The sequence below is a fragment of the Somniosus microcephalus genome, chromosome 10, assembly GCF_052327205.1.
Source record: "Somniosus microcephalus isolate GS21.2 chromosome 10, FLI_Smic_1.0, whole genome shotgun sequence".
NCBI classification, from domain to species: domain Eukaryota; kingdom Metazoa; phylum Chordata; class Chondrichthyes; order Squaliformes; family Somniosidae; genus Somniosus; species Somniosus microcephalus.
In genome coordinates, this window is record NC_140996.1 from 180,298,065 (window position 1) to 180,322,942 (window position 24,878).

Genomic DNA, 24,878 nt, shown 5'->3' on the forward strand with positions numbered 1-24,878 from the left:
GGCCGTCTTTCTGGTTTGTGTACAGGGGCGGGGATTTGCTGGTCTTTCGCGGTCCTCGCGCGGCCTCTGTTGAGGAAGCGCTCGTGCAGCGAGACGTTGTTTTGAAAAGTAACCGACCAATTCCAGAGGATAAAGCGGAGTGAGAGGCGCGCGGGGTTGTCATGGAGAAAGATGGCGAGCTCGAGAGGTAAACATTGTGTGACTGCGAAACGCACTCAACCCTTCAAATAGGGACCGTGCTAATGCGGGTTGCGCTGTCACCGTCGGGTCAAGGCCTGTTCTTCTCCGGTTTGTCTTGGCAACCAATTTTTTATTTTAAAAAAACGATTTGAAGCTTTTTTTATTACCTGTTCTGTGTTACCTCTGTTACAGGCCTCCTCACGCTTGGCATGTTCCCAAGTGTGTGTACATGTGTGTGTATATATGTATGTATTCACACACATATCAGCCCAGGCTGGACTGGTTGGTGTGACGTGACGTGTTTCTTGCTGTGGTGATGCCCACCTCACAAATCTTGGACATGTCACGGTCTCAGCAGTGGGCCTTGGTCACTCTGTCTGCATAAAGTCAAGCTGCCCTCACATTGAATGTCCGTGAGTTATGATTGAGGCAAGTGATGTGTTAACGGTTCAGAAACCTGGCACGTTATGCCGTGATACATCACTCACACTGGTATGGCCAGCCTCACTACTGGAGCATTGTATCTGCACTTCAGTGAGGCTCGTGATATTTCAATTGCTACTCATGTTATTTTGAAAATCAAATAAATCTATTTCTCTGCTCCCCTCTCACTCCAACCTACCTCCCTCTGAACTTGCAGCACTCCGATCCAACCCTAACATTATCATTAAACCTGCTGATAAAGGTGGTGCTGTTGTTGTTTGACGAACCAACCTCTTACCGTGCAGAAGCTGAACGGCAACTCTCCAACACCTCCTCCTACCTCTGCCTGGACCATGACCCCACTAGCAAACATCAAGCCATTGTTTCCAAGTGTGTCACTGACCTCATCTCCTCTGGAGATCTTCCCTCCATGGCCGCCAACCTCATAGTCCCCCAACCCCGCACAGCCCACTTCTACCTCCTTCCCAAAATCCACAAACAGGACTGCCCTGGTAGACCCATCATTTCGGCCTGTTCTTGCCCCACGGAACTTATCTCTTCCTATCTCGACTCTATTTTTTCTCCCCTTGTCCAGTCTCTTCCCACCTACATTCGCGACTCTTCCAACGCCCTCCGTCACTTGAACAGTTTCCTGGCCCCAACCGTCTCCTTTTCACTATGGACGTCCAATCCCTCTACACCTCCATCCCCAACCAGGACGTCCTTCGGGCACTCCGTTTCTTCCTTGAACAGAGGCCCAACCAGTCCCCATCCACCACCACCCTCCTCCGCCTGGCTGAACTTGTTCTCACATTGAACAATTTCTCCTTTGACTCCACTCACTTCCTCCAAATTAAAAGTGTTGCTATGGGAACCCGCATGGGCCCTAGCTATGCCTGCCTGTTCATGGGATATGTGGAACATTCTTTGTTCCAGTCCTACTCCGGTCCCCTCCCTCGCCTCTTTTTCCGGTACATCGATGACCGTATTGGTGCCATTTCCTGCTCTCGCCCTGAACTAGATAAGTTCATTCACTTTACTTCCAATGTCCACCCTTCCCTCACCTTCACATGGTCCATCTCCGTCCCTTCCCTTCCTTGACTTCTCTGTCTTCATTTCTGGCGATCGGCTTTCAACAAACATCCACTACAAGCCCACCGACTCCCACAGCTACTTGGACTACACTTCCACCCCGCTTCCTGTAAGGACTCTATTCCATTCTCCCAGTTTCTCTGTCTCCGCCGCGTCTGTTCTGACGATGCCACCTTCCATACTAGTGCTTCCGACATGTCTTCCTTTCTCCTCAACCGAGGATTCCCCTCTACCGTGGTTGACACGGCCCTTGACCGTGTCCGTTCTATTTCCCGCACTTCTGCTCTCACCCCTTCCCCTCCCTCCCAGAACCACGATAGGGTTCCCCTTGTCTTCACCTTTCACCCCACCAACCTCCACATTCAACGGATCATCCTCCGCCATTTCCGCCACCTCCAACGTGATCCCACCACCAAACACATCTTCCCCTCGCCTCCCCTTTCAGCATTCCGAAGGGACCGCTCCCTCCGCGACACCCTGGTCCACTCCTCAATCACCCCCAACAGCCCTTCTCCTTCACCTGGCACCTTCCCGTGCAAGCGCAGGAGATGCAACACATGCCCTTTTACCTCCTCCCTTCCCACTGTCCAGGGCCCCAAACACCCCTTCCAGGTGAAACAGTGATTTACTTGTACTTCTTGCAATTTAATATACTGTATTCGCTGCTCACAATGCGGTCTCCTCTACATTGGGGAGACCAAACGCAGATTGGGCGACCGCTTTGCGGAACAGCTCCGTTCAGTCCGTAAGGGTGACCCTAAGCTTCCGGTCGCCTGTCACTTTAATTCACCGCTTCACTCCCACTCTGATCTCTCTGTCCTCGGCCTATTGCATTGTTCCAATGAAGCTCAACGTAAGCTCGAGGAACAGCACCTCATCTTTCGATTGGGCACTTTGCAGACTGCCGGACTCAACATCGAGTTCAACAATTTCAGATAATTATCCCTGCCCCCATTTTTCATGCAGTATGATTTTTGCCATTCCCATTTGCAACATTTTATCTTTCCTGCCTCTTACAAAAGTACAGGATGTTCTTTCTATTCCTTCCTCCCCCCTCACCCCTCCGTCTCTGCACCTGCTTAATATCTGTTACATCTCCAGCTTTTTCCAGTTCTGATGAAGGGTCCCAGACCTGAAACGTTAACCCTGTTTCTCTCTCCACGGATGCTGCCTGGCCTGCTGAGTATTTCCAGCATTTTCTGTTATATTAAAAATGTGAAGTGTCTATATGCAGCTTAGTTATGTTCTTTGAAAATATTCCATTCATTTTGAGAGTTGAGAGCTCCCTAATGTTGTCTTTGCATTGTAGCTACTGGCACAGTACTGACTGCAATTCAGCAAGGATGCAAGCAGGGAGCTGCAATTTCACTGCCTGATTCTGTTGCTTTGGAATGGGGTGAGGTAGAGGTTCATATGTGTGCACTCAAAATACCTGCAATATCTCGAATTCCTACCAAATAGATTAGTTTCTCGAGAATTCATGAGACTGTCTACTCTCTTTTCCCCCCATCCATACAAGTTGAAGAAGAGATATTTTTGAGGAATGGTTTATTAAGGAGATATGTTGAAAAGTTATACTGTAGCTGGTGCAAAGCAAAAGGAAACAAACTGATGAAATTTCTTTATGATTTTATCTGAGTTCAAAATGGGAAATCCTGAGACACTGTATTAATTCCTCTGACAGCAACCAGTACTAGTAGCCAAGAGGGCATTTATAAGTCATTATCTGGGGAATTAAAGGACATTTTTTTGATTTGCACCAACAGCAGTTATACTGGGAAGAAAATGGCCTGAGTCAGAGGCCAGAAAGCAGCACCCTGCAGGTGGTGGAGTCCACAGACATAAAGTTCTGCATTTAACCCTCTCCACAACAATTTGACTGGATAATGTATCTGTAACTATGCTTGCATTGCCACTGAAATACTGCATCAGTAGGTGCAATATAGCACCAAATGCTGTATTCTGAGATTGAAGTCAGTTACCAAAAATATTAAATCTGTTGCAATGTGGTTCAATTATGTTCCTATTGTATAATGTTTTATTGAGTTATATTCAGTGGCTCAGTGATAGTTTCTGTGTCTCTTGATTAGGTTTTATTGTGCATAGTGGTTGATGGAACAAGGAGTGTTGATAACATTGGAACTATTTTCTTTAATATTAGAAGAAAAGTGTAGGATTATACTTTAAATAATTGTCAGCAAGTAGCTCTATAGGACATTTAGATTTATATCTGGATCTGTCCTGAATGTTAGTTTGTCAGATGAGACGTTATACCAAGGCCCGGGTGGACGTAAATGATCCCATGGCACTTTCAAAGATGAACAGGGGCGTCCTGGCCAATATGTATTCCTCAACCAACATCACTAAAAATACAGATTATTTGGCCATTATCACATTGCTGTTTGTGGGACCTTACTATGTGCAAAATTGGCTGTCATGTTTCCTCCATTACAACAGCAGTTATACTGGGAAGAAACACTTCAAAAGTACTTTTAATTGGCTGTAAATCGCTTTGGGATGTCCTGTGGTTGTGAAAGGCACTATACACATGCAAGGCTTTCTGTACCCTATATAGATTCAGCTTTTTACAAATTTTTCCTGATTTGGGATACATGATTGGCATCACGGGGATACCACCCTAATGCTAATTTAAAGAATTTTAATTGGGTTGCTTACTAATGTTTTCCTATCAGCAGAGCAGCTCCCAACAGAGAAGAGATACCTGAAATGGAAGGTGTCTGATAGGACAGGCAAGATAATATCAATTACAATTTTTTGCCCTGTTTGGTGTATAAGGGAACCACATTATTTTGAAAGTACTCCCACATGCCTGTGTATACACTCACATACTTTATTTTTAAAAAGAGTTGTTGGTGAATTTCATCTTTTAATATTTTTATTAAAATGAGGATATCATGTATTTTTTTAATTTTTGGAACCTAATGATGTATCAATTGCTCTCACGTGATGCATAGTTAGATGCAGTATAAAGCTCTCTTTCCAGTAAGCCAGGGGTACAATAGCATAGTGGTTACGTTACTAGACTCGTTATGCAGAGGACTGGACTAATAATCCAGAAAAATGTGAGTTCAAACCCCACCATGCAGTTTTAATTCCATTTTTTAAAAATCTGGATTTTTTTTTTAAAAAGCTACCACCAGTAAATTGACCAGGAAGCTGTTGGATGTCATAAACACACAACTGGTTCAGTAATGTCCTTTAGGGTAGGAAACCTGCCCTCCTTACCTGGTCTGGCCACATCAACATGGTTGACTCTTAACTGCCCTCTAAAGTGGCCTAACATGCTACTCAATTGCATTAAACCACTACAAAGAATAACCATGCCACACAGACTGCAGTGGTTCAAGAAGGCCCACCGTCAACTTCTTGAGGGCAGCAATGCCCACATCCCGACGATGAATAAAAATATAAGGAAGTGCTTTGACCTTGACTTCAAAGAATACCTCCTATTATAGAAATGAGAAATGTCTATTTTTCACACCAGCAATCAGAGGGCAATTTTTTTTCTGTACTAGCAGATCTCCTGTGGTGATGCTCACAGTGAGTCGAGTCTATGCCATTTAAAGGATAACATTTGGGCTGCTCATTTACAGTAACTAGAGATCAAATTGCATTTGTATCAAGTGGTAATCTGGGATTGGTACTGATGTTTTGGGGTTCAAATTCCATGACTCTGTCCATTATTCTGTGAAAACTATAAATGAGTTGTACCTATGTATTTTATTTTATCCTTTATCAGTTTTAAAGCTGAGAATACACAAGATGGTATGCAAGATATACCAGATGGAGTTAGACATTTGGCATTTAACATTACTGTGTAGGGGGAAGTGGGGGGGTCAGCTACACTGGGGGCAGTTCTGCACTTCGGTAGAACCGGAGATGGTCCTGTTTTCTTTTCGCCCTGGTACGGTCTTCCGCCTCGGTAGCATTGACATGGGAATCCTGGATTTTGGCAGCATTATGATCATACTGCTGAGGTTTGGCAGCTTTAGGGAGACCTTTAGTCTATGGAGGGGAATATGGTGTTTGGCAGAACTATACAAAGGGAGCAAGTGAGGTGAAGGAGGAGGCAGGTACCTGGGGTGGGGCATCTTTCTAAAAGTTCTCTGCAAACATAACATTTTCTATTTTGTGATTTGGTTTCTGAAATTGTATCTCTGCATCTGTCTGCTTCTTGTACCTTTCTTTCTCTTCCCTTCTCACTCGCTTTCCCCCCAGGGTGTCGATCCATCTTCTTTCACAGGTGTTATTAATTAGAATGTTTATATTTTCTAAGCATCAACAAAACACAGGTAATAATTAGATCCTTTAGTTAATTGAACTTTGAAAGCAAACAAAGAAAATCCAAATTAGAATGAAAACATTGCTTGTGTTTTTCTCTCCCTTGGCTTAATACACGTTTTAAAGAACCTGCCTTTTAACTTGGAGTCACTGCGCTGAGCAAAAATATCAAGTCCATGCTCTAGCTTTGGGAGAGGCTGAATCCTACCAGTAAAAACTTTAATTATGGTATGAAACCAAACAAAAGACAATTTAGTGGATAAATTTATTCATGCTAGTGTGAAATATATATTTCTTAATTTATTTTGTTTTAAACATTATTTTGGACATTGAAAGTTTCAGTGTCTGAGAAAAGAATGGTGGGTGACATTTTTTTCTAAGAGAAAATCCTCATAGACACCCTGTGGGGGGGCGGGGGAAGAGAGTGAGAAGGGAAGAGAAAGAAAGATACAAGAATCAGTGATTTCAATTGGTTCATCACCAAAATCATGATGGTGATATGTTTACATACAGTTTTCCTGTTATAAAATATTGGCATGTTTGGAAATGGTTTTTCCAGTATACGATACAGTATTTTGATTTTCTCCAATACTATATTCAACTGGATAATTTCTTGTGTTTAATTCACAAGACCTCTGTTCCTATAGTACACTTTTGCAATACTCCAATGTAAAGCCTGACGGTGAAGATTGAAATTAGCCAGCTTGCCAAGTACACGTTGCTCATTATGTACGAAGACGAAGAGGAGAGCAGTTGGCATCTGGCATTGTGGATCCTGTATGAAGACACTGGCTGGGGGGGTCTGGGTGTACAACAGCACCTTGGCTATCACTCTAAAGTCTACCTATCTCCATCTTTGGGAGCTGAAATACCACTAAAACCCAGTGACCATGATCTGTCTTTACTTGACATCATCTCACATGCACTTTTGCAGCAAGGGTTATTGGTTAGCAATCGGGGCAGGAGCAATGGCTGAAGGCATGGCCACCAATGGTGAGGCCAAGGGAGGAAGGGACCTGAGATCAGCTAGCTCTGCACAGATTAGCGACTAACTAAGAGGTGATTTTAGTTTAAATGGTACAGTAATTTTACAGCCTCAAATTTTTTAGTCTCATTTTGGGATGGAGCACCTTGGGTTTCAAATTTCCTCTGGATATAAACTAATACAAATGTGACACTTTGAGTGGGTCTTAATTGTATTGACAAGTTCAGGTGATAGTTAACAGATGATATGAGGTTTGTGACCTCAAAGGGATACAAGAATTTGTCATAACATCCTTGAGAATTGGTATGATTGTGCAGGTAAGAAGCTAAGTCAGGTTCTTTATCCCCAATTTGGGATTTTTCCATTTGTCATCTTCAGTATGTCATAGATACTTGCTACACCTGGGCCAACCTCCGTGTTTTTGGATCCCTTTAACATAGAATCCAAGTGCTCAAGGAAGTTGGTAGTTGCTACCACAGGATGTGATTTCAGTGTGTGAAATACTAATAGAAAGAATTCCGTTTAGCCAGTCAGAAATTGTATATTCTGTTTGTTGATGATTGTCAGAAGCTTTGAATGCTATGATGAAGGTTCAGTTCACTTAGCATGCTAATCTGAGGGGCACAGCTTGTTAGATGTACAGTCATGCATACAGTACCTCCCAGTGTCAATCACTGAACTTGGGTTCTCTTTCTGAAATAACGATGAGTTAGCCATGATGTATCTTATTAATGGGACATAAGTAGGGCATCATCTTTTCACAAATTGGATAAACTTGGCTTGTATTCCGTGAAGTTCAAAAGGTTAAGGGGTGATTTAATTGAGGTATTTAAAATAATAAAGGGATTCAATAGGGTAGATATAAAGAAATATTTATTTATTTATCTGTTGCCTCTGATGGAGGATACCAGAACAAGGGGGCATCATCTTAAAATTAGAGCTAGGCCATTTAGGAGTGAAATAAGCCAACAGTTTTTCACACACAGGGTAGTGGAAATCTGGAACTCCCTTTGCCCAAAAGGCTGTGGATGCAGGGTCATTAGAAATTTTCAAGACTGAGATCAATAGAATTTTGTTAGGTAAGCGTATGGAGGGATATGGAACAGCAGCAGGTAAATGGAGTTGAGGTACAAATCAGCCATGATCTAATTGAATGGTAGAATAGGCTCGAGGAGCTGATTGTTCCAATAATCCCAAAAACTGTCACTGGGTATCTTGACTAAGGATGTCCACTATTGCCCTAATTGCATCAAACTCCTTTTTGAAATTAGGTAGCTCATTAATGAAATCCTTTGTGACCTACATCCATTGTTCTTCAGATATACATATCACAAAATCCGAATATAACAGCCGAGCAATATTCAGTCCATTAAGTGTTTTTCTCCACATAAGTTACCTAGTCTAATCGCACCTTCTTGCTCACTCCAAAATCCTGTAATCTTTTCCGAGCAAGTATGTACTTCCCTTTTAAAAGAAGTTATGGACTCTGCTTCAGCCATTGTTTGTGGCATAGATTTCACAATTCTAATGACCCTCCTATGTAAAGACATTTTTATAACATTCCCTTTTAATTTGAGCCAATCAGTGGAAACAACCTACCGCAATTTACTTTATCTTAATCCCTAATAATCTTGGAAGACTTCATTTGGATCGCCCCTTAACTTTCCCAGGTATCATGATTAAAAACTTCTAACTTCGAAAGTCACTCTTCATATTGTAATCTCCCATCCCTGGTAACAACCTAGCTGCACCTCTGTTCCTTCTACTGTATATCCTTCCTATAATGAGTGCCCAAAACTGTACACAATACTCCAGCTGTAGCCTAATTAAGACCTTGTACAAGTTCAACATTAGCTCCTTGCTTTGTATTCTGTGATTCTAGGTGCAAAACCAAGGATTCAGTTTGCATTTTTATGGCCTTACCATCCTTCGCTCCGACCTGTGTATCTGCACGCCAGGGTCCTCCTGCTCTTTCAGTCCATTTAAAATCTATGATTTAAGATCTTGTTTCTGTTAATTCAAAGTTTTTTGTTTGGCAAAAAATTGTTATTCAGTAATTCAAATTGAGCAATTTAAATAAAACAGCAGAGAAGCCATTTTTACATGGTTTCAGTTTGAATTAAGCAACTTTGAGTTAAGAGTAGACTGTATTTCCTTTCCTTATTTGCACTTCAAAAATGTTGTTTCACTTTTTTACAATAGGCTGTATTTACCATCTACCTACCCATCCTGCCAGTCTATCTATGTTTTACTGCACTCTTTCATAATTTGCCATGCCCTCATTTGGTTTCATCAGCAAATTGACATTGTTCCCTCAATTCCTAAGTTGGTGTCCAGAAAGTTATGTATATCATGAATAAGAGTGAACCTAGCACAGGCGCTGTGCAACACCACTGACCACATCTTTCCATTTCAAAGCACTTCCTTTTAGTCTTGTCCTTTGCATTCTACCTTCCAGCAATCTCTCTATCCGTGTGCCCACATTCCACCTAATTCCATTATCTTTGCTGCAAGTCTGTTACATGAAACCATATTTCATTTACCTTCTCAATTATTGCTTCAAAAAATGGAATAAAGTTGTAAAGCACAAGCTGCCTTTTAAAAATCTATGATGTCTGATCCTGCTTAACTCTTGTTTCGTCAAGTACTTGGTTATTTCATCCTATATTGTACTGTAGTAGTACAAACAGCTGAGATGTTGGCTTCACACACTAATCCTGCAGCTGTCGAAAGTAACATCACAACATATTCTTATAAACTCTGATGCGTACTGTTGTGATTATCAGCTTGACCAAAATTGCATTGACGTGGGTAATGTGCTACTATTCGTGTCTACTCTGCTGCCTCATATCAAGTTGCTAGAATTCTTTCCTGATCTCTCAAAAGCATCCATCAGAATAGCATTTAATTTTGAAAGCATAACATTGGAGAACTTCCATCCACCTAATGTTTCTGACAGACTCCACTGCATTTGGAAGTAATACACATAAAAATGAGGGCTTCCTAGTTCCTTTCCATGCATGTAGTATTTGTTTTCTTCTGCTGATAGCTTTCTAGACATGTAGGCGACAGTGTTCAGTTTTTCTCTGCTTTGGTTAACACCGCACTCTTGCCACGTTGCATGACAGGTTCAGCCATTTGGAAATGTGCTGCTTGTGGTTATACACCAGGAGTTTACTAAGGGTAAAACACTTACAAGGGTGTTGGTGGAAAACACTTTTGGCTTTGTACCAACACTCAACTTGTGTGGCATAAATTGAGTGTTGAGGCTTGAAGTGACGCTAAAGTGAAATGGAGTAAGCCTTCCTCCAGGTTGAGCTCTGATTCCAGATGCAGGCTACATTTACATTATAACTGCAGGATTGATGTGAAGCAAAGCAAAACTGCTTCATACTGAGACTGCACTTGTAGTGTAAATGCACCCTTAATATGCAAATACATCAGAAGCTTGAAAATGTGCTTTGAAGCTGTAAACATTTCCGGGGTGTTGGTAAAGCTAAATGGCGCTTGATAGAAATTCTTGCAGCCTGTAATTAAAACAGAATTCCTTCCTGTTTCAAATTATAAAATATTTCTAGATTGTTCCCCAGGGATCTGTACTGGGGCCTCCGCTTTTCATCATATATATTACAGGAAACTTTGTGCTATCCGGCACCGACGGGACCGAGCTACTGCCGATTTTTTTTTTTTTAAAGCTTCGGATGCCTGAGCGGGTTATCTACCCAGGCTATTTGTAACAAAGAAAAATTTAAAAATCAAGAAATGTGCAATATACAGTAATTGGGTACTGTACTCACCTACAGAATGTTGTGTTAAATGGATGGTGAAAGATACTTGGTTAAGTACAGTACTGCCAGTTGATGGTAATCCATAACTCTTTATTAACTTAACAGTAAAACAAAACTTATAAACGACTTAACAGTACTGTAAAACAAATCTTATAAATGACTGTGCAGTGCACCAAAAATTAAATGACTGTACAGTATAAAGTATTGTACGGTGGTTGACTGTACACTTATTCCAAGACAACTATTTCATCAGGAATACCCATGCCAGCTGGGTCATCAGGATCATGCACTTCAACAGATTCTTCAGGCACTTCCACTGCTCCAACTCTTTTGGAAGGTTTCTTAAACAGGTCCCGGATGTCTGCTTGCTTTGTGGACGCTTGCCTTTTTTGTAGAAAGTTGGAATGCAGAACATGGAGCTGCATAACTTCTTGGGCAGAATAGCAAGAATGGCTTTCAGCAAATATAAGTAATCCTTCAAAATATTCTGCAGCTTTAGCCCAAGAAACCTTTCTCACTTCATAAATCTCATCCTCGTCAGTTTCCATCACACTTTCCTTTTTTTTCTTTGGATTCAAAACATTATCCATTACTTCATCATCACTTAGCGAATGCACAACAGCAACTTCTCTATCTGCATCAACCCACTGCTGAATATCACATTCACTGAGGTGACGTAGAGGGTTTGCTGAGCCTACATCATTCACCATGTCAGCCATTTCCATTACTGCAGTCTTCCGCGGACGAAGATTGAACCCATGAAATTCCTCCTCTGAAGAAGAACCTTCAGCAAACATTACAGAAGGCAACAATTTGCACCAGGCTTGTCTCAAAGTGTGACCTTTCACCAATTTCCAGGAACATGCAACATTAAAGATGGCATCTTTAAGATTATATGCCTTCTGAAATGCTTGTATACCTGTATTGTCATCTTGGCTTATCAGTCTACGTAGGAAGTCTTTCTTGTAATGACACTTCAGATTTTGGATAATGCCCTGGTCCATGGGTTGTATGAGATAAGTTACATTTGGTGGCAAATAAATGGTGAAAATATTTCCTGAAACCAACTTTGATTTATGCGGATGGGCGCTACAATTATCAAGCAATAAAATGCATTTGCTATCTTCAGGTTTCCCTATTCTACGGAAATGTCCCCTCACAGATGGAACAAAAGTATGATGGAACCAATTTGAAAAGATTTCCTTATCCATCCAAGCATTTCTTTGAGCTTTGTACTCAGCAGGTAAGCGCTTCCCATTCTTAAATGCACGGGGATTTTTATACTTGCCAGTGACGAGAAGTTTAACCCGGTGTGATCCAGCAGCGTTCGCACATGTTAGCACAGTTACACGATCCTTATTTTTCTTGTAACCTGCAGCATTAGCCTCACTAGCCCCAGCAAGTGTTGATTCTGGCAAACACCTCCAAAATAAGCCAGTTTCATCGGCATTGTATATCTGTGCTGGCGACAAATTATGTTGCTTCACAATCTGATTGAAATATTCGCAGTATTCTTCTGCGGCGTCGGAAACATCGAGTCGTCGTATCCCATGCCGTGCCTTGAAGCATGACAGCCATCCATCAGAGAAAGCACACTTCTCAGTGAGCTCCATCTTTGCATAGAAATCCTTCCCTTTCTCGATTAGCATGGGTCCGGAAATCGGAACACCCTTTGAACGCTTCAGACAAAACCACTCATATAAAGCACGGTATCCAGCTCTTCAAGCTTAGGCTTATGAAGCGTGTGCCATTTCTCTACACTGTTAGGTGTCTCCGAGCTTGCATAAAACTTGAGCAGCTTATCCTTCTGCGCTTTGATGTCGTACATTGTTGACGAACCGATTTTGAATTCATTCATAATGTGCGCACGCTTCGCTCCCAATTCTAGTCATTTACATACATCGATTTTCTGCTTTAAAGTTAACACCACTCTCTTCCTTTTGGTTGGATGATCTTTTGGGATTTCCATAATTCAACCCAATGAGTTGTAACAACGTTGGAGAAACACAGTACTGGAACCCTGAAAAATGACTGATCAGAAGAGGCTATCCGGCAGCATGGGAGAGTGAGACGCCACATGCAGGGTTTCTGAGGTGTTCTGACTTCCGATAGCGCCAAGAGGCCGAGTAGTGGCAGTTTGGAGAACTACCCCCACTGACGAACTCGGCAACCGTTGGAGACTCGGACTCGTAACCAGCAACATTGCCGGTTACTGAGGTGCGGTTTTCGGAGCGCGGTTTTGCCGGTAGCTCGAGAATGCCGGATTCCTGACCTCCGGATGGCACAAAGTTTCCTGTAATGACTTGGCTGAAGGAATAGAGTATATCCAAGTTTGTAGGTGCAGTAAATTGTGTGTCTGGGAGGAGGAAGTTACAAAGGGCCATAGACCGACTCAGTGAGTGGGCAAAGCTATGGCAGATGGAGTTCAGTGTGTGATGTCATTGAGTTTGGATCTAAGAAAGACAAATCAAAATATTTTCTTAATGGTGAGTGATCAGGAGCTGTGGAGGCAGCAACGGCTGCCTCAATGATTTTGGAGAATGGTGAAAGAGGCATAGAGGGCGGCTGTGGGCTTATTCAAGGGAAATTCAAGCTTGGGATGGTGATAGGAGAGTAGGAAGGCAGAGGACTAATGATGGATGGGTTGGATTTAGGGTAAGGATTGGGGGCAAAAGTACCAGAGAGGGGAGAAATGAAAGTTGGCATGGCTGAGTAATGGGTACCAATATGAAGTGGTAGTGGGTCCAGGAGCCATTCAAGATGCAGAGTATTGGCTAAGGCACTGGTGGAGGTTGTCCAGTGGAATCTGGACCAAAGAGCATTGGCCTTAAATCAACCGATGTTGGGTCCGACGGAGGTACATAGAGGTCTTGGCCTCCATGTACACCAGTGGATCCAGCAGCGGAGTGAGGAGCTGTGCAAATTAATAAAGACCAGGGAGCCAAAGGGGAGTGAAGAGTAAACCCATGGGATTAGTGCACATGAGTGATCTGGTATAAGGAACAACTGTAGGGCAGTGAGGAACACCCAAGCTTGGGAGCCACTGGAGCAGCCAGTCCCAACCAATCCAGAGAATGGGTGTTGGAGGAGTCCTGAAGGATGAGTGGGCCATGCAGAGTCATCAGCCACAAGAAGTAAGTTAATAGCAGCAAAGCAGGGATTCAGCAGCATCCAGAACTGAACAGAAACCAGTAGCAACAGATCAGAGCTAGCTGATTACACTTCAAAAGTAATTCATTAGTTATGAAACACTTTATGGCATCCTCAGAATGTGATAGATGCTATATAAAGGCTAAGCCTTAATATATATGTAAGCCATTTATTTGCCTGTTTTGTTTATCTTCTTCCTTAACTTCCCATCACTGGAAACATAATGTTTGAATTTGCTTCTTAATTTAAATCCCTTTGTATGCTTTATGCTTATTTCCTGTTGTGCCGGTCTTCAAGGAAATTACACAGAATGCACAGTGATCCATAGTCTGAGGCTACATAATCATATTGACTTTTTAACTAACCTGTGCCAGATTTTTTTAAGCCAAATCCAGGAAGCAGTCTGTTAGCTCTTCAAGTTTTTTGTGCTAAAGGATTGCTAAATCCACAGTCAGTATAGCACGTGCTGTGACTAACATAGCCAATAGAGCCTAACTTTGGTAGCACTGGGAATGGATACTTTGAAAGAGTTAATTTACACTTAACCTTTAATTCTTGATGGTTCCTGATTTATTCTGCATACATGCCATTCATTCATGTCTTGCATGGGCAGTCAGCATTTTGGAAGATTTTCGAAGTTTACAACTAAGAATCCATGGGGATTTAAATTCTGAGTGGTGTCAGCATTGATTATTTGAAGAATATTCCAAATCTCTGCTTCTCAGTAGGTGGGTTAACTCCAATGAGCAACACGACAGCACTGATTGCAAACCATGTCTTCCAGTGAATTATTTTTTCCAGAAGTTAAGTGAATTTTTGACAGTTCATTCATATTGCTCTTCTCTACTCGCAGAGTTATGATGATGGGTTACCACTGTAAAGCAGTTGTCTTTTCAGGTTGCTTAGTTGTAAAGTGTTGGTACAGTAGCAGACACTTTTACTGTTAAGCACTGTAATTACAGGAACCCTGCAGTGTTGGTGCTTCCAAACTTATTTTCAATCTAAAATACTTAAATTCCCCATCAATAAAATGTACAATCCAATGCTTGTGCATACTCTGTGACCATCTCTGTTTTACACAGATATAAATATTTCAGATTTCCAGCATCTGCAGTATTTTCTTTTTGTATAAATATTTCAGACCTAGTTTCTGCTTGTCCACATCTACAGCTAAAAACCAACAGGAATTTAAGATTCCCACAACCCTTGGGAATTGCCTAATGAGTTATAGTTACTCCATTCTTCTGCACAAGCACTGCAGCCTCACATGACTCCAGCGCTTATGAAGAAAATGCATGCTAGCTGGTGGTTTGTGATGAACTCTGACAAACGGGCGCAGGCGTTTCTCAAGAACCTGCTACAGCTGAGCAATGTTCCCTCTCGTTAGAGGTAGAAGTTTTCAGTCAGCTAAAATGTCACCTGGCTTTTTTATAGACTAGTCTGCCCAACCTCGGCAGTTAATAAGCTTCTAAAAGTAGTAATAATACAGGATAAAATTAATACTACTTAGAAAGACATGGGTTAATTAAGGACAGCCTGCACGGATTAGTAGAGTTCTTGAAGGAAATAATGGAGTGTATTGATGAAGGAAATGAAGTAGTTGTTGTGTGTGTATATACGGATTGATAAAATCAAGATTCATGGTCCCAATACACTTTGGTAAAAATCACACTTACGTAACACAAACAGAAAATGTTGGAAACCTGCAGCAGGTTCAGTCAGTATAATGTGGAGGGAACAAAGAAGTTAACATTTCAGGTGGGGATCCTTCTTCAAAACTAAAAAAATGTAAGAAGCAAGAAAAAGGGGAGGGAGAAAATATATATTTTTAAAATGGTGAGTGCGCTCTGGATGCCAAAGGCACTGCACCTATATGATAGCAAAATTCTGCAGATGTTGGAAATCCGAAATAACAACAGAAAATGCTGGAAAAACTCAGCAGGTCAGGCAACATTCGTGGAGAGAAATTTGAGTTGACGTTTCGGGTTGAACCCTTCTTCACAACTGGAAAGAAAAGAAAATAGATCGAAGGCAGGGCTGCAATCGGACAAAAGAAGTGAAAGAAACAAAAGAAGTAAAAGAGCTAGACGAGATGGTAATAGGCTGAGATTAGGTGTAAAGTGTACTGGCAGGGCAAGAGATAGCTGCCAGGTGCGAGAGAGAAACAAAAGGAAGGGGGGGGGGGAAGGAGTGGAAAAATTACAAGATAAAATGTGTAACGGGGGCCGAGGTTATGATCTGAAATTGTTGAACTTGATATTACATGTTTTTTCTTGTAATTTTTCCACTCCTTTTCCCCCCCCCCCTTTTTTGTTTCTCTCTCTCACCTGGCAGCTATCTCTTGCCCTGCCAGTACACTTTACACCTAATCTCAGCCTATTACCATCTCGTCTAGCTCTTTTACTTCTTTTGTTTCTTTCACTTCTTTTGTCCGATCGCAGCCCTGCCTTCGGTCTATTTTCTTTTCTTTCCAGTTTTGAAGAAGGGTTCGACCCAAAACGTCAACTCAAATTTCTTTCCACGGATGTTGCCTGACCACCTGAGTTTTTCCAGCATTTTCTGTTGTTATACTGCACCTATAGGTGGCACAGTGAACATAATATTACTTGACTAATTAACAAACAATGGGCAACACCTAATGTTACATGACAGCCCAAAAAATGAATCATTAATAATCAAGAACTCTTTTTAAAATATTCGTAATTGTGGTCTTTCGGGAACCAGAAAATACTCTCTAAACCTACCCTGCAGCAAATCCCCCTCCCCTCACTGAGAAATATTTCTTGAAGCAAACAGCAAACTAAATTTCTCACAACCCCGCCCTCACTGAGCTTTAATTTGTGGAACTCACAGTAAACCTGCATTCAACTCCTGCAACACTAAGCATAAATATTGGATTGAACCCCAACATTGCACCCCCCCTTAATGGATTCCCCCCACCCACACAGCAGAGATATCTAGAACATAGACAAATCATGCTGTCCTGCCCCCAAAGTTCACTGCTGTGGAAGGAATTCATCCAAACTGAGCAGGAATATAGAGAGCCGCCCCCGCACCTAAATGAACAGTAGTTTGGTGTTTGAAGCCAGCCCTTCATCCTCTGTTGTAGGTGATAGGAACCCATCTCCGTCGCACACTGACCATTGCTTTGGTGTTTGGAGCCCACACCTGTCAGCTGAGCAACCCCCTACGCACTGAGCATCATTCTGGTGATCGGAATCCAGTTCCCCATACCTAATCACGTCCGCACCCCCTCCCTCTTCCTTGAATGTCAGCTGATTGAAACCAAGCTCCCTGTCCTCCTTTCCCCATCCTCCTCCTCATCATCATCTCCCCCTCTCTTTCATTCTCTTCTCCTTTCCCTCTCCTGCTCTCTGTCTTTACCATGTTCCCTCAACCTCCCTTCCTCTCCCCAGCCACCTCCCTCTCTCTCTCCTCCCTTCTTGCCCCTCCGCTCTCTCCTTATCCCCTCCCTGCTTGCCCTCTTTACCTTGTTCCCTCTAACCTCCCTTTCACTCCTCATCCACCTCCCTCTCCCTCATCTCTTTCCCTCCCATCTGCCTTCTCTCCGTCGTCTTGTCCCCTGCCCCTCTACTCCCGCTTGACCTGAATCCTGCACTTGGCCTTGACTACCTGTATTCCAATTGTCCCCTGCCCGCTACTCCCGCTTGACCTGAATCCTGCACTTGGCCTTGACTACCTGTATTCCAATTGTCCCCTGCCCGCTACTCCCGCTTGACCTGAATCCTGCACTTGGCCTTGACTACCTGTATGCAATACCATGGGAGATAGACTAGATATATTCCTCTGGGGTTTTGTTTTGTTATATTAAGATTTGTCCCCTCTTTTTCTGATTGTATTAATATGCTTGACTGCATTGAAGAAGGGTCCACAGCTGAAATTTTAACTTGTTTGTTCTCTCTACAGATGCTGACTGGCTTTGCAGTATGTTTCCAGCATTTTCTGTTCATGATCCAGATTGCTAACATGTAGTATTTTTCTTTTTACCCTTTGATGTGTGCAATTGTTGTGCTCCATTTAATTCCCCATTTCAAGTTTCTACCACCACTGGTGGCAAATTTGTAACCATCAGTATTTCACTCTAGTGTTCAAAATACTCTCTCCAGACACATGTCAAGTTGATTACCTATTTTCCATAGTTCAATATCAAATTGAAACTATTATATCAACTTCAGCCCACCCAATCCAATGAAAATATTATTTATGTTGACCGTATTATTTTCCAACAATCAACATATTACTAATTAAACTTATAAATAATGTAAGTACTATAATATATTCTGAAACTGGGCATTCTGGTCTTCATCTACCATGACAGTGGATATTAGTGGGGGGAAAAAAAGGCTAAAACCAAACCCTATCAACTTAATGGTGTATAGAAATGTAATTTTATTATATTGATAAGTAATACTAGGTTGTGGGAGGAGAGCAGCCACGTCTGATGCAGCTAAAGAATCGCAGAAGGTCCTGGCTTAAATTCAATACAGACAAATGCAAAATAATGTACATTGGAAGAAAGAATGACCGACACATTTACGGAATGGTGTTGAACTTATTAGTGGAAAGGATGAAAGACGTGAGCTATAGCAGACTCAATATTTAGCATGATCCAGTCGTTAAAGAGCAGCAATCAATAAAGATAATAGAATTCTGAACTCTTATGCATCCCACATTTCCTTTGTCCCACCATTGGTGGACTTGCCTTCAGCAGTCTAGGCCCTAAGCTCTGGAATTCCTTCCCTAAATCTCTCTGCGCCTCCACCTCTTCTCCTTTTAAGGCGCTCCTTAAAACTTAGCTCTTTGACCAAGCTTTTAATCAAATATCTCTTTCTTTCGCTCATGTGTCAATTTTCATCTGATTACATTCCTGAGAAGTGTCTTGGGATGCTATATAAATGCAAGTTGTTGTTCTATTGAACCCAATCAGCAGAGTACAACTCTGAGGCCAGCATGCTGAAACTGCCCTGGTCAGACTGTATCTTCAGTACTGTTTTCAGTTTAGTCACCAAAATGTAAGGAGAAACATCAAACCTTGAAGATTGTGCAGAGAAGGACCACAGGGCTGATTGCTATAGTCAGAAGACTGAGCTATGAAGATAGGCTAGAAAAACTTGGACTGTTAAGCCTTGAAAGGAATCTTTATAGATGCCATATATAATAGAAAAGGTAAATTCAGAATATTAAAAATTAAACATCAACTGCAGGACAGAAGGACTTAAGTACATACTGGTAAAAGGCTGGTCTAGTTGCCACTGATGATTCTTTTATGGTACCTCTTTCACAGCATCTAACTGCTTCTTGAATGCTTTCACTATTCTATTCTGAAGACCATTCCAGATACTGATCATTGCTTGTGTGAATAAATGCTTTTTGACATTAAATTAAGCACTAGCTGGTCCTGGGCTTGATACAAAAGACTCCCAGTGCTGTTTATGAGAACTGATTTACTCACCCTTTTTGCATTGGCTAACAAAAGTAAGTCATTGACACCATTCAATAAGAGACAGACTTCAATTTCATCCTCCAATTACAGCCAGTAGCAAATCTTTTGGAACAGGTTCCATGGATATCTTTTGCCTAACAGCTATCGGGCCTGGGAAGTCACTCACTTCAACACAACTAGATGCTGCATCACAATATAGATTTCTATTTTGGCAGCAAGACCTGAACTTTTTAGTTGTAAGATGACCAGAATTTGAAGGTCTAAGCCCTGGAGGTATCTGTCTCTGGTGCTGACTGAAGTTATAGATCGGAGGCCAACAGTTTCTATCTTTATGGATTTCACCCTAGCAATTGCTTTATGTACTTCCATAAAGCTAGTATGATACAGGCTTGGCAACAGATGCCTGTGATTGCTAAAGCAGAACATATAGCCCACAGAATCACTTCAGATACCCTCTGTTTCTCTATGATTCACAAATGTTCTTTTACTGTCAGCTCTATTAGTTTTCAGATTCTGTCCTCCAACCAAGAGAAAGAAAACTTGTTTTCACAATTGCAGATGGTAGTTCTGAAAATTATGTCCTGTAATACACAACCAAACTCCACCTACATTATGATTTTGTATCAGTTAAGGCGATTGTTTCACCCACGCTAATTACTAGTTGCTATAATTAGTAACTTAACCAACCACTATAATTACTGTTGCATAAATTAGAGGCTGGTGAGGTAAGAAGAGATGTAAGTGTCTGAAGCGAAATCAGTGATGAAGTTAATCTACAGAACAATTTAATTTTGATAACCCACCTGATGTTGCACCTTTTTAGGGTTTTTAATTTAATGTGTAAATGTTAGTGTGATATTCAGTCAAATTTTTGCTATTTCCCCTGCCACCCCCAAAAAAAGTGACTCCATCTTGAAATGCTATCATTTCACATGTGACTCGCCTTTAAGCAATTCATGGAAATAGCCCAGATATGAAAAATGGAAAATACAATATATCTTTATAAGCATGAATGATATTCCTATAATACATTGTCCAAGCATGCATAATCATGAGGATTATAAGTTAAGACATCCTGTCTTGATGGAAAGTATAACATTGGGCCGGATTTTCTGGGGCAGCGTACGCGGTCGTAAATGCCCCGCAAGTTCCGGGTCTCCACATGCGCATGTGCGAAAACCCAGAACTTGCGATCTGTCAAGTTTCAGCTTGACAGATCGTATGAATCTGCAGGAAATGGACATTCGCTGGTGCAGGGTTGGGCTATTTGCCCAACTACTGCCCAGCGAATGCCCATGAAACCCTTACGCTTGGTAAAAGCAGGCGTAAGGCCTGCTTTTACCAGTGTAAGAGTTTAAATAAATATTTTAAAATGATTTAACCATACATAAACCTTTATTTGTTTCAGTTATTTTTGGCCTTTTGAAAAATGTTTTTTATTTATTAATTATGTTAATTATTTTTCAAAATATTAAATTTTTATTTTAAATGTTTAATTAAATTGTATTTTAATTAATTTTGACCATGTTATGATTTATTTTTATTTCCGGGCTGTGATGGTGTGTTTTTTCGGGGATTCCTATTATGCTAATGGGGATTCTGTGCATAAATGGAATCCCCATAGGGAATCGCCCTTTGTGATTAGTTGGGCTGGCCCACATGATCCCAGGGACACCTGCGAACCGCCTGCGCCCCGGGGTGCGTGGGCCTTTACGCAGGTGTACGCCTGCAGGCCCAGGAGCGCGAGTCTTTGAAGGTCCGGAGGTAGCAGCTAGGTCCGGCGTTTACTTGCAGTTCGGAGACATTCGCCGGGGGACGCCTCCGACCGCAATTTCCAGCCCATTGTATCTTGCATCAAAAAGGTGCCGAGTAACATTGGTACTGGAGAATGTGAGGAAAATCTGCAGCAAGCATGTCGGGGTTGGAAGTATGGTGAAAGGGAAGTGGTAGGAAACATATTAATTGTGTATTGAACTTTTAATTTCCATCAATAAAACAATTTTTGTTTTAAAATAGAAAAGCTGTGGAAGAACTTCTTACAGAGGCAAAGCGTGGAAAAGCCAGGGCTGAAACTATGGGACCCATGGGCTGGTAAGAAAATATTTGAAACTATAGAAATTCACAAATTGCAAAATAATTTAAATAGAAAGATGGGTGTAATACAAAATGATGATGGAATCTTACAGTACTGTACAACATACAACTGAAATGCATAAAAGTAGAGACATTAGGGCCAATTTTTGCCTGTAGCTCTTACAATCTGTTTTTCTATTTCTTGCTAGTTTACTCTCATTCTATTTTCTCCCCTGTATTTCTCAATGGAATGTATATTCATTGAGAATTATGAAATATTTCTTTAAATTTTTGCCAATCTAATTTTCCAGTCTACCTTAGCCAACTCGCTCCTCATACCTGTGTAATTTCTTTTGTCTTAAAATACTCCTGTGCAGCGCCTTGGGACGTTTTACTACGTTAAAGGCACTATATAAATGCAAGTTGTTGTTGTAATTGGCTTTTGGTTTAATACTCTCGTTTTGGACTTAAGTACGTCACTCTCAAACTCGATGTGAAATTATATCATACACTCTTCTCCAGAGGATCCCTTACTATGAGGTTACTAATTAATCCTGTCACATTACACAAAACAAGATCTAAAATAGCCTCTTCCCTGGTTGATTCCATGACATATTATTCTAGGAAACTGTCTCAAATGCATTCCACGAACTCGTCCAACAAACTACTTTTGACAGTTTGATTTGTCCAGTCTATATGAAGATTAAAGTCCCCCATGATTATTGCATTACCTTTGTTACAAGCTTCTCTTATTTCTTAACCCTCCCCCACCTCCCCCCCCCCCCCCCACCGCCCCAGTGAAGCTGTTACCCTTAGCTATTCCCTTGAATAAAATCGTAGATTTTTTAACCATTGTGTGTAATCAAAACTACAAATTTCAAAGGAAATCTCCAGGATAATGCTCTGTGATGGTTTTCTTGACTATTTGTGAAGAAAATATCCTTCAGCAAATCTAATTTTTAAAATAAATATCCCTGAATTTTTATTTTGTAATAGCTTGCTTGATTAGGATCAATGGTCTTAAACTAGACACAATGTGATGTTTTGAAAGTAATGAACAGTCTGAAGGTCTTGGGAGTCAAGGCTATGCAGCAAAATGCCATATTTCAATGTCTAATCTCAAATGCTGCAAAGATGGTAATGCCAGTTCCAAGGCCAGCCACCATGTGGTGAGCTTAAAACATTTTTTTAACTTTTAAATATGGGAAGCGTTCTGGATATTAAAAGGTAAGCCATTGTAGGGCTTAAAACTGGAGTATTCCTAAATAAAGAAAAACAGTAAGGTTGCATTATTCTTTGTACTTGGTGTATGCAATTTCAGCTACAAAAAATTATAATCATGAAATAGGAAAGATTTCATGCAGGCCTCTCGAGCTCTACCCTATACAAATCTAAACTCATCCTATACTAAGTGCCATGCCATCACTCCAGTCCTCTCTGATCTGCACTTGGCTCTCCAAGCCACAGAATATTGAATTCAAAATTCTCATTCACATTTACAAACCCCTTCACCATGCACCACCCTACTCCTGCAACTTCTTCCAGTTCTGTGTTCTAACTTACACCCTCTGCTCTTCTAAATCTGGACACTTGCTGTCTGCCTCCATTCCACCTTAGTGCAGGGCTGAAGCTACTAAAACTGTGAAATTCTTTCTAAAACCCTCCATATCTTTCCTACTATTAAAGGTCTTCTCAAAACCTACATCTTCATCTATGCCTTTGGTCAGCTCCCCTAACCTTTCTCCCACTTCCTGCTCATTGTCTATTACTCCTTTTATGAAGCAACTTAGAAGCTTTCACATTGTTAAAAGGTGCTATATAAGTATAATTTCTTACAGTAGATTTGTTTTCACTGTTAATTATTTATAAAGAACTAGGACACTCCACCCAGTTGGGAATTTATTTAAAATGTCACTTTAATTACCTGAGCAGAAATGTGAGGTCCTAAATGGAACAGTCACTATCAAATTAAACTGTTGGCAAATTTTAATTCAATTTTTTGTATTTATCCTTCTCTGAATAGTTAAATATATCCAGACTTTGTATTTTTTTTGCCAGGATGAAGTGTCCTCTTCCAGGAGCCAACAAACGGTTTCTCATCAATACTCTTAAGAATACCGTACCATCTCAAAGACAAACTTATGACCATAGACAAAGGGAAGAGGTTAAGGATTCAGATCTAAACGAGGAGGAACGAAGAAAAAAGGAAAAGCCCCACAAAAACAGCTTTCAACCCTATAAACAGGGATCAAAAACTAGGATGAAAGCTAACCGGTCTCCTTCTCCAAGGGAAAATGACTCAAAGAGAAATACTAAAAGATACAAGAGCACAAAAGATTATTGAAAATCTTGCTTATCAACAGAGCACCTAAAATGATTAGACCATAAAAGAAAGCTCAAGTTATACCAGAAAATAAGTTCTTGCTTTAAAGAATTTCAGACTTTGACGTAGAACAGGAACAACTGGCAAATATCTTCTTTAAGGAGAGCTTTCTAGCACAACGACTGTAATATCCAGATAACATTTCATGCAAACATTACACTTGCTTGCTCTACATAATTGTGTCTGTAGTAAACAGTGTCACACAGAGAACTGTGAAATTACTGCAGTATTTGGCAAGTACGAAACAAAGTGTTCAGTTGCTCTTACATTATCAATAGTTGGAAATAGAAGCAAGAAATGCAAAAAAATGCAAAGGTATTCTGCAAAAAAAAATAAAAAAAAAATTGTTAGCATTCTACAGAAATGGTGCAGTGGTTATTTAATATACAGATAATTATTTTTATAGTTATATTATGGAGTTTGTGTACATGCTTTGGGCTTTTTTTTTGCTGTTTTAAGTGACTTTAAATGGAAGAAACCATTTTTAGTGCACTCCTTGGCCGGGTTTTGTGATTATATGCTTACCAGCCCACAATTTGCATCCTACTCCATTTTAATGGACAGGAAATTTGTGAGCTGGTCAGTGCAGAAGTAGAAAACCCTAGCCATTGACTAGTTTTCAATTATTGGTAATGGGTTATACTTTGCTACAAAACTCTGTATGAATGTAACCTTTGCCAGACTAGTAAGGTTCAGTGTATAGATCCTGATTACACTAAAACTGCATTAAGCGTTTACCAATAAATCATAATTTCAACATGTGGAGTAATGTATCTTTTCATACTAAAAATCTGTAGTCAAAGATGTGGAGTCTTCAGATTTTCTCATGAGATAGATTTTGCTGCTGAAGCTAAAAAGAATATAAAATGATCTTATCAGGAGAAGCAATATACAACAATTTGTATCAGCAGAAAGTGTACAGCACTTATCAAAAATGCCTTTGTGCCCATGTAACTTATCAGGAATTTGTATCTTGGGAAAGTTAACCAGCATAATGTTTATCAGAATGTTAATGAATTGTCACATTAGGACTTCTTT

General features: G+C 40.9%; 1 protein-coding gene and 1 non-coding gene across 3 annotated transcripts; both read left to right on the top strand.

Annotated features, from left to right (window-relative positions):
- Window positions 1-18: 18 nt before the first annotated feature.
- Window positions 19-24,597, top strand: LOC147111893 (protein POLR1D). 2 transcript variants are annotated; one of them, XM_085999281.1, is made up of 3 exons: window positions 19-187; window positions 21,406-21,475; window positions 23,516-24,597. In XM_085999281.1, the coding sequence occupies exons 1-3, from the start codon at window positions 172-174 to the stop codon at window positions 23,799-23,801; spliced, it is 372 nt and encodes a 123-aa protein (XP_085855407.1). In that variant the 5' UTR covers window positions 19-171; the 3' UTR covers window positions 23,802-24,597. The 2 variants fall into 2 exon arrangements, with proteins under 2 accessions (XP_085855407.1, XP_085855406.1); XM_085999280.1 differs by having other exon boundaries at window positions 20-187; window positions 21,401-21,475.
- LOC147111894 (small nucleolar RNA snR86) lies at window positions 15,985-16,334 on the top strand. The gene has a single exon (XR_015079881.1). It is a non-coding gene; the product is annotated as a small nucleolar RNA snR86 (small nucleolar RNA).
- Window positions 24,598-24,878: the final 281 nt, after the last annotated feature.

Excerpts from the sequence above, each read along its gene's own strand:
- LOC147111893 (XM_085999280.1), top strand. The coding sequence starts at position 162 with ATGGAGAAAGATGGCGAGCTCGAGAG. Across the intron at positions 188-21,400 it reads AAAGATGGCGAGCTCGAGAG|AAAAGCTGTGGAAGAACTTC; the intron begins GTAAACATTGTG and ends GTTTTAAAATAG. Across the intron at positions 21,476-23,515 it reads ACTATGGGACCCATGGGCTG|GATGAAGTGTCCTCTTCCAG; the intron begins GTAAGAAAATAT and ends TTTTTTTGCCAG.